Below are 14,802 nucleotides of genomic sequence, written 5' to 3' on the forward strand. Positions count from 1 at the left end.
GAGAGGGGAACCCAGCTTCTAGGGCCCATTCAGGTCTGGGCCTTTCTGCAGAGGCACCAAGCGGGCACTCAGGGCCAGCAGTGAGGGGGTTAAGAATCACCAGTTACAGACACCTGTTTGCTTTCAACTGGTAGCTGCCAGATCCTTTCACACAGCGGCCCAAAGAACAGTCAAAAAGATGGTGACCATTTGTGGACACTGGTCTGGGCTGGATTTCATCCCATGAGTTAGTGCTGAAAGGGTCCTTTATCTAGACACCTAGACATTTCATTGGAAAAAAAAAACATTGACATTGAAAGCCATTTACTTATCCTTATCCTTATGCGATCAGTGGCCTCAGATGTGACCTGGAAGGACCTCGCCACTGAAAGCACAAGGAGAATTCCATATTCAGCACCCACCAAGGTGACTGTCTGGAGCTTGCAGGACAAGCCTCTGTTTGCCGGAAGCTGGGAGTGGATGACAGGGGATGGATCACTCAATGGCCTGTTCTGTTCATTCCCTCTGAAGTACCTGACACTGGCTACTGCTGGGAGGCAGGTTACTGGGCTAGATGGGCCATTGGTCTGACCCTGTCTGGCCATTCTTATGGGAGACTCTGAGGCTGCAGCTTCATCATGCCAGACACAGGGTTTCCTGTATGGACAAGGGAAGCAGTAAAGGAGCGGAAGGGGATGAGAAGAAAGCGTATAGTTTCTTAACTGACCCGTGTGGTGAAGTGTTGGAATTAGATTGGCCTGGAGGACTATCATTACTTCCCAAGACCCTGACTTGTGATTGATCCCAGACAGGCCATTTTGGAAAGAGGCCGTTTCATTTGAGCATGGTAGCATTCACTTTTTGCTGCATGCCTTTAAACTGCTGCTGTGTTCGACCCCAGAGCTGGATGAAGCTATGTACTCTGGGGTCTATTAGCTTGACAGACATGAAATTAACCTAAGATATCACGACTGTCTAACACCACCGGGCTGAGCCAGCCAAATTCTACTTCCGACCCTCCCCCAGCCTAGCCACCAAGGTTGCAGCTTTATAATGAATAGTATTAACTGTTCTCATTTAAACATCTTTTTGACTTCAATATTGCAGCTTGACGTCATAGCCCAGCCTGCAGCTGTCAGAATTATTGAGGAAACTTGGCCACGGTAAACAGAGGGGAAGGAAAATGGGGCAGATTAGATAACAAGGAAATGTTTTTATTGTGGCCAGACTTACACTTAGAGCCACATCACACATGCACAGCCTCCTGCCTGGCTACGCAGGAAAGGCACAGAGCCACTCACTCCAAGCCTTTCACAATCAGGGTTCCTACTTTCAGAGGCAAATGGCATCCTGCCTCTCCAACAGCCTCTTCAAAACGAGAGCGATCGGGATTCATCCTTCCAGCTCACACACACACTAGTGTATTGGTGAAGTTGCTCAGAGCAAGTGCTTCCCTGCCAGCTGGATTCCAGGTGAATAGAGATCTGCCCTTACTGTTCTTCAATGCAATGCTCTCATCCACTCAGAGGCTTTCCAGAGAAACCACCACCATCCACTCTGCTGGTGTCAGATTTATGGAGAGCGCAGATGAACACCCTTGCTTTAGCTCATGTGCTTTAAGAAGGCAACACACACTAGATCCAGTTTAACAGCGTGGTGGCCACCAGCTTTGGGGCTTCCATTCCCCACTAACAGATAATGCCCTGATGGAAACGGAATTGCTGGCAGTTTGGAGGAATAGCACTGGCTTTCCTGACGGAGCAGCGTGAGATAGTTTTGGCAGGCAGATATAGGGCAGTTTATAGCATGCATGGTTTATGGCAGCGGTTCTCAACCAGGGGGGCTATGAGCAGGTTCCAGGGAGTCCACCAAGCATGGCTAGTATTAGACTCACTGGGGCCCAGGGCAGAAAGCCAAAGCCCCACCGCATGGGCTGAAGCCTGGGGCACTGAGCCCTGGCACCCAGGGCTGAAGCCAAAGCCTGAGCAACTTAGCATCACAGGGGCCCTTGTGGCGTGGGGCCCCAGGCAACTGCCCTACTTGCTACCCCCTAACGCCAGCCCTGGCTTTTATATGCAGAAAACCAGTTGTTCTGGCACAGCTGGGCAGAGGTTTTACAGCACATGGAAGGGGAGGCTCAGAAAGGAAAAGGTTGAGAACCTCTGGTTTATGGCTCCACCATTTATATCCCCCTGGCAGTCAGGGTAACAACAGACATGTGGGAGACAGCAAAAGACCAAAGTCAACTGGAAGGAAGAAGAGAAGAGGCCCGAGCAGTGGAATCAACTTTCACAATTTTATTGGGAGTCCCATGATGTCTGGGTCTGGAGTCACCCCATTAGGTGAAGGTCTCAGCTTTCATGCAGAGAAAAAACTTGAAAACATGACCCATAAAAGCTCAAAACTAGACAGCAGAGAAAGAAACCAACACAAGTTAAAATCTATGATTTTTAAACTAATTTTAAGAGGGGCCTGATCCATGATTTTCAACATTTGCATTTTGCATATAGCCAACCCCAAAAGACCAGCCACGCCAGGAAAGCCGGGGAAGGGAATGTTACCTACCTAAGAGAATGAGTGTTAAAAACACATTGCACATGGGGAAGGCTCTTCTCCTAAAGAACCTTGGAGTTCCCATCTCCCCATGCTAGAGCTTTCGGGACCCCACACCCCTAAAGCACCTGCCCTCACTGTAAAAAAAAAAAAAAGAATTAAGGACTCAAGGTTGACCAGATCCAGAGACAGAAGGGGGTAACCCCAATCCCTCCCTGCAGCATATCCATAAAACTTCTACATCGTAGGAGGCTTGAAACACAATCTGGGCATTTCCCTGCTCTCCCAACGTGATGGTGATAAATCATTGAGTGATGCAGCTGCTTTGCAGCCTCCTCTAGCACTTCATAAAAATGTACAATGCCAGGGCCAAAGTAGCAGAATCTCATTTCCAAGAAAGCACAAGCCCCCTCCCGGAATAGTCAAATGAGATCAACCCAGGCCCTGCTCACTAAGTCCTCTTGCCGCACCCTAAAATACTCGTACGCAACAGATTCCACTGCTGTTAGATCAAGTGATACAAAATCTCTCCCCCATTTCCAGCCCTGGAGAAGTTGGGATCAGGACACAGGACCGATGTTCATACACAATCCTGCCCATTGCAGAAGGAGTGGCAGGCTGAGCATCAGAGACTTCAACGCACGTGGACGGCAACAGCAGCTGGAAATATAAGCCAGGATTTAGAATCTGCTGGAAATTTTGCTCATCTGTCTGGGTCCAGCTTGCAACCAGTCACCTATTTAAAAATATAAAGGTGGGCCTTTGTCCACTCATCCCCACCCTGCCTTGAGCAAGCAGGATTCTGCAGCAATATGGAGCACAGGCTTGGCACCTCTGCTTAACGCTTCTGCCAGATGTTGCTGGCAGCAAAAGGGGGCCGGTTCAAAGATGTCAGGGGTCCTGTAACAATGAGCACCAGGGCTCCAGTCCCACCCAGAAACCTGGGAAAACTAAATTATTTCCCCTGGGTGCCCTTGATAGGAAATACTTCCCCAGGGGCATCAGGCCACAGAGCTTCCATTTGTAAGAAAATGACATCACCATCCCACCTCAATGGAAAAATAAATCCTCAAATGTAGCAGAGCCAGTTTCGCAATGCAATTTCAGGTCTGGATGTTTTCCCAAACTGACAAATGCATTCAGCTCCCTCTACTGGCTGCTCTGACACACTGCCAATGGTTCAATTCTTAATCCCGGTTACAGAAAACTGGTGACAATAAATATTCCACATTCACTTCCCTAGCCAATCACCCCCTCCCAGGACCCATGCCCCAAATCGCTAAAAGGTCTTGATTTCCTAGATTGCAAGCTCTTCAGGTCAAGGATTTTGTCCTCCTTTGTCTGAGGACAGAGCCTAGCATACTGTGGGTGGTACCAGAATACCAAGAAATAATGCTTTCAAAAACGTGATTAACAAACCACTGTCACAATTGGCCTTTAAGGTTAAGAATTATCCCCATTTTAGAGACGGGGAAAGTGACCTCCAAAGGGTCATACAGAACAGCAATAGCAGAGCCAGGGAAAGGAGAACAGAGGTCTCCTGCAGCCCAGTCTTACGCTTTAAGCACTAGACCATGTTCCCAGCATAGGGCTAGCAATCAGCAATTGAGCCTACAAAGACAGCGGTGGGGGCGACGGGGGGCATGCGCAAACAACACTCAGTCTCAGAAGTCCTAGGAAAATGTCTTTAGAGACAGAAATTCAGTTAAATGAGCCTGTGAGAAGGATGTAAGAGGAACAAAAAAGGAACCCACAAACCCAATTGTGGATGTGTTAAAAGCTGTTTGAAGATACATTTGTGCTAAGGAAGATTTTCCCCTACTGATTTCAGATGTCTTTTAAAATGTACATGAGACAGAAAAAACTAACTTAAGTGGCAGCACTAGAAAGGGACTCAGGAGAGCTCGGTGCTATTCCCAGTCAGTTCTTTTCCATTCCCCCCATACAAGCTACCTTGTTTTGTGAGTAAATCCCAGAGCTCAGCCCTTCCTTAACTTCAGCTGTCAGTTCAGTTCAGAAGTGATCACTGACGCCTGAGCACCCCAAAATGCCAGCATCCGTGGGAGCTACAAGTGCTCAACCCCTTCTTCCTGTTAGCTTGTCCCCCTGCTAACTATGCCTGGCATCACTCTCCCGCTGTCAGAAGCCCTAGCTCCATTTAGAAGGCAACTGAATGCAAGGGGCAGTGGGGAGACCCATGCGAAGTATTTTCTCTGAGAGCAAGCGATCAGAGCTCAACACTTGCGTCATTTCATGTTGCTGTTCTGCAGTTTCCCCATCCATAGAGTGGGGAATAACAAGAGTCTCCTTTCTAAGCTGCTTTGAGATTTATGAGGAGCGATAGAAGAATATAAAGTATTGTGGTAACAGAACGACATGTACTGCCATCTGCATTATTTTAATTACACCTTTTAAACCGGCCTCACTTAATTTTGCCTTTTGCCGGAAAGTTACCCAGGGATGAAACAGATCACGCCACTCTTCCGTGTTAAGAACTGATGCCATAATAGATGCACTATGAATAATGATGCTACTTCTTTACCCTCAGGTGCCATCTGCTTCCTCACTCGGAGCTTCCCCTGTTGTGTCAGGATTCCTTCCATTACTAAGCTCAGCAGTTGTATGAACATAATATGGAACATTTAACATTAGATTTTCACAAGTCACTTGTATTTAATGGAGGGTTTTTTCCCAGCTGATCCATTTCTTTCAAGAAACAAATGGATCACAGAAGTGGTAAGGCGCTATAGACAGATATATATATATATATATATTATACACACACACACACACCATCCAAGAAACAAAGTTAAAAGAACATTAAGGTTGGAGAATCAAACATTCGAAAGTTAGATACCAAAATTAAGGGGGTCTGTGTAATCTTGATTTAGCCCCCTTGTGCACATCCATTATGATCAAGTAGGGACCATCACATACTCTATTTCCCGCAAGACCCCTGACTCAGGAAATGACATGAGATTGGCAAAATGGGAAACTAACCAAAGAAACCTCAGTGGTCATGAAACTGAAGGAATAATAGCACTTGCTGGACACATGTACACTACAAGTGTATCCACAGGCGTCAAGTCACTTCATTCCTGACCTGGCAAAGCCCATAGATCTTCCACTTGTGGACCTCTCTTGAATATGCATCAAGGAGTAGATCCTCAGCTGGAGCAAGCTGTCATAGGCTGTTGACTTCAATAGAAGTGTGACCATTTACACCAGCTCAGAATCTGCCCCCAAAATGTGACCTACTTGGTCACGAGGAAAAAACAACAGGGACCTAGGATGACAACTCCATCAACTTTAGTTTTCACTTGTGACCCCAGGCAGCCTTTCAGTCCGCTAAGCCATTGCAGCTTCTAACTCCAGGGAGGGATTTTGGTGTAGTTTATCTTGGCCGAGCAGATCCCAGGGCTGCTATGACACAAAGCACTACGACACAACTTTTGCGTTCACTCTGCAATCATTCCATAATGGCAACGACCCTTCCCCGCCAGAGGTATTTGCAAAAGAGTAACATTTTGGGTGACTGAAGCCAGAGACACAAAAGAAATTGACATGCTGGAATAGCAATTTGATCCTTCAATTCCCATACTTTACCCCCTAGCAATTACTAATGTTTCCTCAAGCTAACAGTCCCCTTTCCCCACAGTAATGCACCAGGCCGTACCATACCTAGAGATGGGGGATTTCCTTCCTGACCACTGCAGCTATCAATTCATACCCTGAAGCACAAAGGTTGGGTTAAACAATGCATAATGTGAATGTTAGTTTTGATGATAAAATAGTACCTGGGTCCCTTTTTTAAAATTTAATTTATACTTGATTCTGTTGCAACTATTTGCCTTGGCCACTAGCCTTGCCCACACCTGCAGCACAGATCCACCATGCATGCGTCATGGCATACTGCTTCATTAAAATGATCTGCGTTATAGCAATTGCCCGAGTTACTTGTCCTGCTCCAAAGACAGTGCGTTAATGAAGGTGTGATCTGATTGTCTTGCCTTGATAAACTCCTGACAGGTTGCAGCCCTAAAGACAAACAGATTATTTCAAGCAAATAACTAGAAAAGAAAAGCAAGGACGGGGGTGGGGAGGGAACCTCTCTAAATTCTGTAAACGGCGTTGCCAAACACAGAGTGAATTTGAAAACACCTTGGAGCACCCCTTTCATTTCCAGGCACAGAACAAACAGCTATGGGCCTATGCAGCAGGATGTCTGTTCCCAGCAAAACTTTCAAACAAGGTTAAATGGCATAAAAGCTCCAGGCACTTATTCAAATGTAAAAAATTGCACTGACACTTCTCACAGGGATTAATAATGAAACGACAGGTAAGCAAGTGAATAGCTCCAACGAAACTGCTCTTCTATATAGGCAGAGCATTGGGCTCAACTGGGTGAGATTCTCTGGCTTGCATGATGCAGGTCAGCCTAGACAGTCATAATTGTCCATTTTCCCAGACCAGAAGAGCTGTGTGGTTCGAAAACTTGTTTCTCTCATGAACAGAAGTTGGTCCAATGACAGATATTACCTCACCCACCTTGTCTCTCTTATTGTCCATAGGCCTTAACAATGCATGAATTTCACACACACTTCCTTCCTCTCTCGGTGACGAGCCAAAATAGACGGAATCTTGATGGGTCAGATCCTCGGGTGCTATAAATCAGTGTATCTCCCTTGAAGTCAATGCATCAGCCGCAGTAACGGGTTATTGGGAGAAGATGGAGGAATGCTGGTTGGAAGGGGGAGAAAGCAACTAGAACTGGTTGAGTTTCTGACCGCTCTATCTGCTGGTGGAGTATATCCCACCCTTTACGAAAGAGGCTCATCAACTTGGGACTTCTGCACCTCTTCCACAACTACTTTTGGATTGCCAGCTAGTTGCTCATGCTGCTTCCCTTCCCTCCCCACTTCACCTCCCTCTGCAATTACCCAAGAGGTTGGATGTACTTGCTGTAAGAGTGCTTACCACTGTCAGCCATGCTGGGCCATCAAAGCATGATTTGCTTGGGGCTAACCCTTGAAAATCACTCAAAGGCTTCAGCTTAAGACTGATGTAACCAGAAGACATCACCTTTGCCAGGAAAAGGCCACCAACCCTTTGTAACATGGAGCGTAGACACACCCCTACATGGTCCTGCTTGTTTGTGGCAACGTCTTATCAGCCACAAACCATTTTGTTGCCCTAACAGATCAGTTGTGAGGACCCCAGCTATGGGGACGTTGTGGGTGTGTGTGTCTATTGCAGCTCTGTCGCACCATGCCTGTGCCAGTACTTGGAGAGGTTAAGAACATGCCTTCAGCAATGCATCCTTCAGCAGGCTTTGCATTCAATATTACCATAGGCTTTTGGAAATATGTATCTCCATGCACTTCAAGACAGGTCGCCCACCATAACTTTGCCATCTTCTTTTAGCCATGTCTCGACATGTTTTGCAGCCTCCATTTCCCCAACAACAAAAACCTGATCTACAATAAGAATTTGGGGAGGATCTCTACTTCCTAAAGCCACAGGCAGAGACTAGTGATGGCCCAAGTCCAACCTTGCATCTGAAGTCACTGTGTCCTGGAGCTTTTGCTCTCATGGCCCCTAGGACAAGGTACTCTCCCCATAACATCTGCCTTAGCACTCTTAAAAAAAAAAAAAAAAAACAGTGGCCCAAATTCTGTAAGCTGTCCCACACAGGCACCCTGTATCCATGTGGAGCCCAAGTGGGGATCTACCTGCTTGAAAAAGATTGCAGGATCAGGGCTCCTTTCTAACAGGTCTTTTTCATGTCAACTCCTATGTGAAACCATCTGTTTTTTTAAATGATCCCTCCTCCAGTGTTTATTCTTGTTGGCATGCATATCTGGACTGGAAAAGGAGTTTGTTTTATTTCATGCATCCAGTGCAGCCTGAATTTATTTATTTCCTTTAAAATTTTCTCCTTAAATTTATTCATGGGAAAAGGAGAGGTACCGTTGAGTTTTACAGCACACTTGTGATGTCTGCCCGGGACCCCCAATGATCTGGGGATGGAAGCAAAAGAGGTGCATTTAACAAACATTGCAGAGGTCACAGAATACTAGAAATCGTTCGCGCCTTGAATAAAAAAAACTCTATAGACGGCTGAAGGTAATTTTTCTGTGTTAATTTAATCATACAAATATTCATTTACACATGAAAGGAAAAAGCTTCCTTTTTTTTTTTTTTTAATTACCCCCAATGTGCTATCATCAGACTTCTCCCAGACTCAACGAGGCAACACACCATCCTGTTCTACACATGCACTCCCCCCAGAGGGAATAAAGACAGGCTGCAGAACCAACCACTCACTCACACAAGAAAAAAAAAACCCAACAGAAACAGGGGACAGTGTGTATTTCCTAACTCTGCAGACTCCAATTATGCTCACACCCACGGGGTCTGGGATTGCACTTGCATCCCCAGTTATGGGGTCTCAGGCATCTCCCAAACCCTGGAGGTTTCAGGATGCATTCTTTCCCCCCACCCCACAAACACACACACACACACACACACACACACCCCTCAAGACATAGGGCAGCAGATACTTTCTGCCATGCCAAAACAGGCTAGACACCCCTTCCCAGGTACAAAGCACATTTCCAGCCAGAGGGGCGCAGAGCTTATCCAGGCTTTCCCAGCCATGGGACAGGATACATTTGCAACCCAGACTTGAGACACATTGTGAGACACAGGGGTTAGCAGGCATTTCCAAACTCAACAGCTCACACCACGCTCGAGGTTCCATTTAAAAAACAAATATGTATTGGAAGTTCAAACTGCCTTTTTTGAAGAGATCTCCATTTGCCTTGCCCTCTCAGGACTCCAAGACCGTCCTCCCCCAACAGCAGCAGCCAGGGAAAGGCGGGGCCCATAGCCAACTGCAGCCCCTCCATAACTACAGCCTTTCTCAGACCCGTGGGTACCAGCCCCTTTGTTCCCAAAGTCAGGGACACCAGCCTGGCTTGGGTAACATGGCATAGGACAAGCTTTGTTGGGCCTCTTCCCTTGCCCAGCAGTCTCAAGTAGGTAACCATTTGCTGAGGCTCTGAGTCCTAGATCACATTTTAAAACTTGAGTGCCTAAAATTAGGCATGTAATTCAGTCTGGTTTTCAGAGGTTCTCTCTGCTGAGATCAATGAGAAACGTGGGTGTTCAGCACTTCTGAAAAAAATCTGACTATTTTTGGTTTAGGTGCTTAACTTTAGCACCCCCCGAAAAAACCTTGAAAATGTTGTCCCTAGGAAAGCAGTGCAATTTCAACCCCAACTATGACTAGCAGAGACCTTTGCTTAGCTTCCCTGAAATCCTCCCTTGAAAATGTTGCAAACTTAATAGTAGCTTAAATTTGGGGACTGGGTGCATCGCAGAATACCAGAGGACTCAGTTTTCACTGGAGAGAAGAAAGAGACAGATTAATTACCAATTTAAACATCTTCCCATCATTATCACACGAGCATTATCACACTAACCAACACCCTGAAACAGTTATGAGCCTTTTGCAGTTATTTATAGAGAGATCCTCCCTGCTGATAAGGGTTGTGTTTACGCTCCAGACCAATTTCCTAAGAAACAGCTGTAATATGGGAATTATTATGCTCCAGACCAATTTCCTAGGAAACAGTGTTAACAGGCTGACCAATTGCAACTGCAGCTCAAATCAGGCCCTGCCTTTCTTCACTCCATGAACAACCCAATCACAAGGGCACGGTAGACTGAGACACGCTCAAGAAAGGAGACAACATTGAGAGCTGTGCAGAATGGACGGAGAAGGCACAGAAACAATGGGGGGTGCACGCTAGCTTTCTCTAGGAAAAGGAACAAAATACAATCTGCATTAGTGACAGGCGGGTGTAAACGTGGCCAGTTTGCTTGGGTGAAGCCTACATACGTGGGAACAGCAGAAGAGAAAATGGGAGTCAGGAGAGCTGGCTTCGAGGGTCGCACAGCGGCCCCTGCCGGTACAAGATTTGCCGAGTTCTGGGCCCACTGGCGGCAGCAGTCAGAAACCCAGAACTCCTTCTTCCTCCTCCTCTACACAACAAACAGATGGATGAAGCGGATGTGAAGAGACCAATGAGCAGCCATGTCACTTCGACTAACATCAACACTTCCAGAAAGGACACACAGGGGGGAAAGCGGGGGAGGCGCTACATGCTGGGTATTGGATGCGCACGTGCTCATGCCTTGCATGCATGTCACGACAGTTCAAACCTCGACCACACTTCACCATGACTGTTTACACACTTGCTTAATTGTGGCTGGTGAACAACATATCTTGCCCACAGCAAGAGAGATTTTACAAGACATATACAGGGTCTTACGACTACAACTAACCAAATACAGCCTCCACCTCCTAAACTGCATTCAAAGCACAAACGTGGATCTGCACCCCCTTCTCCAAGTCTAGCAAGCAGCCATCCCGCCACAAGCCTTCAGGTTAACACTTCAACCAGAGCTGTGTAAGCCAGGCAGGACCTTCCTCCAAACTCCCCGACCTTCTTCATCCAAGGGGCGATCCATTACAACCCTGTCCCCAGCCCCACCTGTGTGTTTAGAGAAAGATGAAAGGGAAATTTTCAATCTTAAAAGGGAACATGTCCTTCGAAACCCAGTGTCTAATAGACAACTAAAATATCAAACACCCACTAATGGAGCAATATCAGGGTAGCTGTTCACTGGGATCTTGAGACTACAAGTATCCAAATGCCTCACCAGGGGCCTAATTCTTCCCTGGCAGGATACCAACAATTCCCACCAGCCTCAACAGGAGCTACCCATATGCCTGGGAGAATAAGGCCCATGGAAACTGCACTGAAAATGAAACCCTGCTTAAGTCAACCAAGCAAACACTGGGGCTTGGGTGCAAACTAGGCAAGCCTAAAGCCTTGCATTGCTCTCGCCAGCAGGCATACCCCGCACTCAGCTCCCAACATGAATGGGTAGTTTGGGATGGGGGTTTTTGGAGAAGGATGATGGGGGACGTTGCATATTATTGTATCTTTGGCAGATGGCTGTTACGGCCTGGTTCAAGTTTCTGAATCAGTTCCTCCCCTGCAAAAAAACCCCATTCTCTTCCCAAGTACCTGGGCTGCTTGGCTCACAGTGACCCCAATGCCTCAAAGTCTGAAACAGAACCCCGCCACCCTCCGCAATTGCTCTGCATGGTCTCATTTGCACATGGCTATCATTCCTCCGAGGATGCTCAGAGCTAAGTGACCCTCATGTCCAGAAAAACTCTTCCTCTTCTGAACAGGAGGCTTGATGAGACCCATCTAGAAAGCTAGAGCCTCAAAGAAGCTATAGGCCAGTAAAAAGGCGAAAGAATACAAGGCGTTACTGTGGAATCCAGCTAATGATTCAACTTCTTGCTCTACATTCAAAAACAATTGGCCTCTGCCTCCTAAGCTAGTACTTTAATCACAGGAGAGAGGAATTAAACTTATACTTATATAAAAAGGGTAGGGATGTGAGGTTTAAACCTAAAGGGACATGGCTTTTGTATAACTTTATAATTACTGTTTGGTGAACTACAGCTACAGAAAGTTAATTTCCTCTTGGCACAAGACAGATACACTTGCCTGGCTGTCCTAGGCACAGCTACTGGACATCAGTATTTGACAAACAAAACAGCATTTGAAAACACCAATCATTTAGGACCAGCTTTGGAACTCTTGTAAGTCTGTTTCTTACTGAAATACGTGTATGTATATTTCAAGTTCCAAGAGAAAAATGAACCTCCCAGGTTAACTCAATGCTGGAGTCTTCCCATCCTAATTCAACAGTTTGGTCTTGACTGAGGTTTCTGATAACACTAAGGTCACAGACAAAACAGAAGATTAAAAGGTTGATAACTAAAAACAGCTGATACCACTGAAATTGACAGAGCTGGGTGCTGGCCCAATCACACATTAAAAACATCCAACATAGATACAAAGAGAAGTCACTGCATGAACCCCAGATGCTAAGCGAGCTCCCGTTCTGTAGCAAGCAAACACAACAGTTCCATAAAAATGCACTCTGTCCCTTATTAAAAAAATTATGAACAGGAAACAAACAAAAAAATTAAACATTTGCTCAAACTATAACTGCTCTGTAGGCAAAATAATTCTCTTTCTTTTAAAAAGATGGCTTTCATTTTAATTTTTTTTTAAACTTTTTCAGCTACCTAATTAATTGTGATAATGACCTCTAAAAAAACCCATGGTGTTGGTGTATTTTCTTTCTCGTAGCATTGAACAGCACTCCTAAAATTCAGCATTCACACATGCATACTTCAGTTTTTTGTTTTGTTTTCCTCTGGAAACCACTAGTCTTAAGTTATTGGTTTGTTTGTTTTCTTCTTTATCCAGGTTACGGAGGCAGAGAAGGGGATCCATGCCGTGTCTTCTATAAGCCATAAGAACCCCACTCTGTTCCCCATGAGTCAGTTCTTTGTTAAATTCTCCTCTTGACAGTACCCGTTTTTTTTTTTTGTTTGTTTTTAAGACTGTCCAAAGGGATAAGGACCGTGGAAACCCTGAAAGAAAGTTGGAGACAAAATCAGTTTCAATAAACAGACTAAACCAGCTGATCAGCACCAGCTTGCAAAAAGCATACCTACCCTCTACACCCTACCCCACTGCTTGGATTTATTTACCTCCTGCATTCTTCATCCCACATCAACTGCCCACCTACTCCACATCCATGTGTAATCAATGCTAATACTCCACCTCTGTCTCCCTCTAGCAGCTAGATCAGATATAGATGTTTGAGTCAGCTACTTACTGCCTTTAAGCGAATGGTCCTGCTTTTAAGATCCAATGGTCTCCCATTCAGCCCCCAGAGATGAACCCACAGGGCAGCATTACACATGCTTCCAGCCACTCACCTCCACCCCGTCATTAAGCCCTGACAATAGTCAGTTAACATGACGGCATGCTCTTCTGCTGAAGGCCACTTTTTGGCCTTCTCTATACTGGGGATTTCAGTTACTGGTGAAACTGCCAAGTCCAAACCTCTAGTGTACACAGGATAAGCCACTGTAAGCCCCATTTGTGTCCACGTGGCTTCCCTCTGCTTGAAACCAGGGTAAAGCTGCACCAGTGCAATTCATCATTTCCCTAGTCTATACTAGGATATTGCAGTGGCACAGGCTAGGCCAGTGTCTGAAAACAGGGCAAATTCCCAATGTACATATGGCCTTTATCTCCCTCTATGAACACGCCCCACTGCCTCTGCCTCCCACCTGCTATGAGGAAGCTTTTCCTCTTACAATTTAATTCCCTCAAGACTATGAGACTTGACATTTCTAGAATACACATTTTTCTTCAATGGAAACCAGCTGCCTCCAAAAAAGGGGAACGTTTAATAGCCTGTGTTTTCCTCATGAACCCTGAAATGAAGTTAAGGTGCCAGATCTAGCAGCAGGAGGTCTGAAACTAACAGAGACACTAGTTCTGAATTTCCCATGCTCTAATCAAGCCAACTTTGACGCATTTTATCATACATCAAAAGAAAGACTCAGTGCTGAGACTGCTCTATAAATCAGAGGTGCACAATTTACTGAAATAGCTGCACCAATTAAATCCCCCCCCCCTTTTTTTTTTCATTTAAAGGAACATGAAACAAAGCCAAGGAAAAATAAGAAAAAATGCATTATGCTCAGTTACCCAGAGACAGAAGGTAGATCTTCTGGCATTCTTTATACAGCCCTGCTGTTACCCATTGTGTGGATGATGTAAAAAGACAGCCAGTGACCTAATTAAACACCAACCCCATTGCCTGCCTTTTCAAGCAAGGTGTAAGACTGCTTTACTACTTCGTTTCAAGCAGGACAATGGGCCAGAGCAGCAAAAGAAATATTGTCTCCAACAATAAGAATTTCGCTGTAACTCCATAACCAGCTTGCTCTGTGACCCATAAGTACTGGAATTGGCTGTGAAGCACTGAGATGTTTTTATATGACTCATACCAAAAAGCCCTGATTATATTGGCATAAGTCTGGTAGGATGGGCTGGGTCAAGCTGTAAACACCTGAAGTGAAAAGCCCTATTGTATCTTACTTTCTGTGTTGTAGTTAGTTTTTAATGATCTAGTGCTGATAGGAGTTTAACCACAATTAACCAGGCAAGAGTAATTCCTTGGGTTATGCAGTGTCAAGGAACAACACGTGACACCCATAAAGCAAAGTAAAGTATCTTCCAGTGACTCAAAACTATTGCTGAGTCCAGCATCTATCAGGGGAGAATGGTTTGTGGAACATTAGGCAAGAGC

General features: G+C 45.6%; 1 protein-coding gene across 3 annotated transcripts in view; it reads right to left on the reverse strand.

The window, feature by feature from the left end:
- Nucleotides 1-14,802, reverse strand: part of ILRUN (inflammation and lipid regulator with UBA-like and NBR1-like domains) — a 74,172-nt gene that overhangs the window by 12,958 nt on the left and 46,412 nt on the right. Inside the window, exon 5 of one of the 3 annotated variants that reach the window (XM_074935811.1) lies at nt 8,567-13,066. The exons of 1 other annotated variant lie outside the window; for it this stretch is intronic. In XM_074935811.1, the coding sequence (XP_074791912.1) occupies nt 13,031-13,066 (36 nt within the window). In that variant the 3' untranslated portion in view covers nt 8,567-13,030. Of the gene's footprint in view, nt 1-8,566; nt 13,067-13,107; nt 13,603-14,802 lie in introns of those variants that run through there. One more of the 3 variants, XM_074935814.1, reaches the window with a different exon arrangement.

This window comes from Natator depressus, chromosome 21 (genome assembly GCF_965152275.1).
Source record: "Natator depressus isolate rNatDep1 chromosome 21, rNatDep2.hap1, whole genome shotgun sequence".
NCBI classification, from domain to species: domain Eukaryota; kingdom Metazoa; phylum Chordata; order Testudines; family Cheloniidae; genus Natator; species Natator depressus.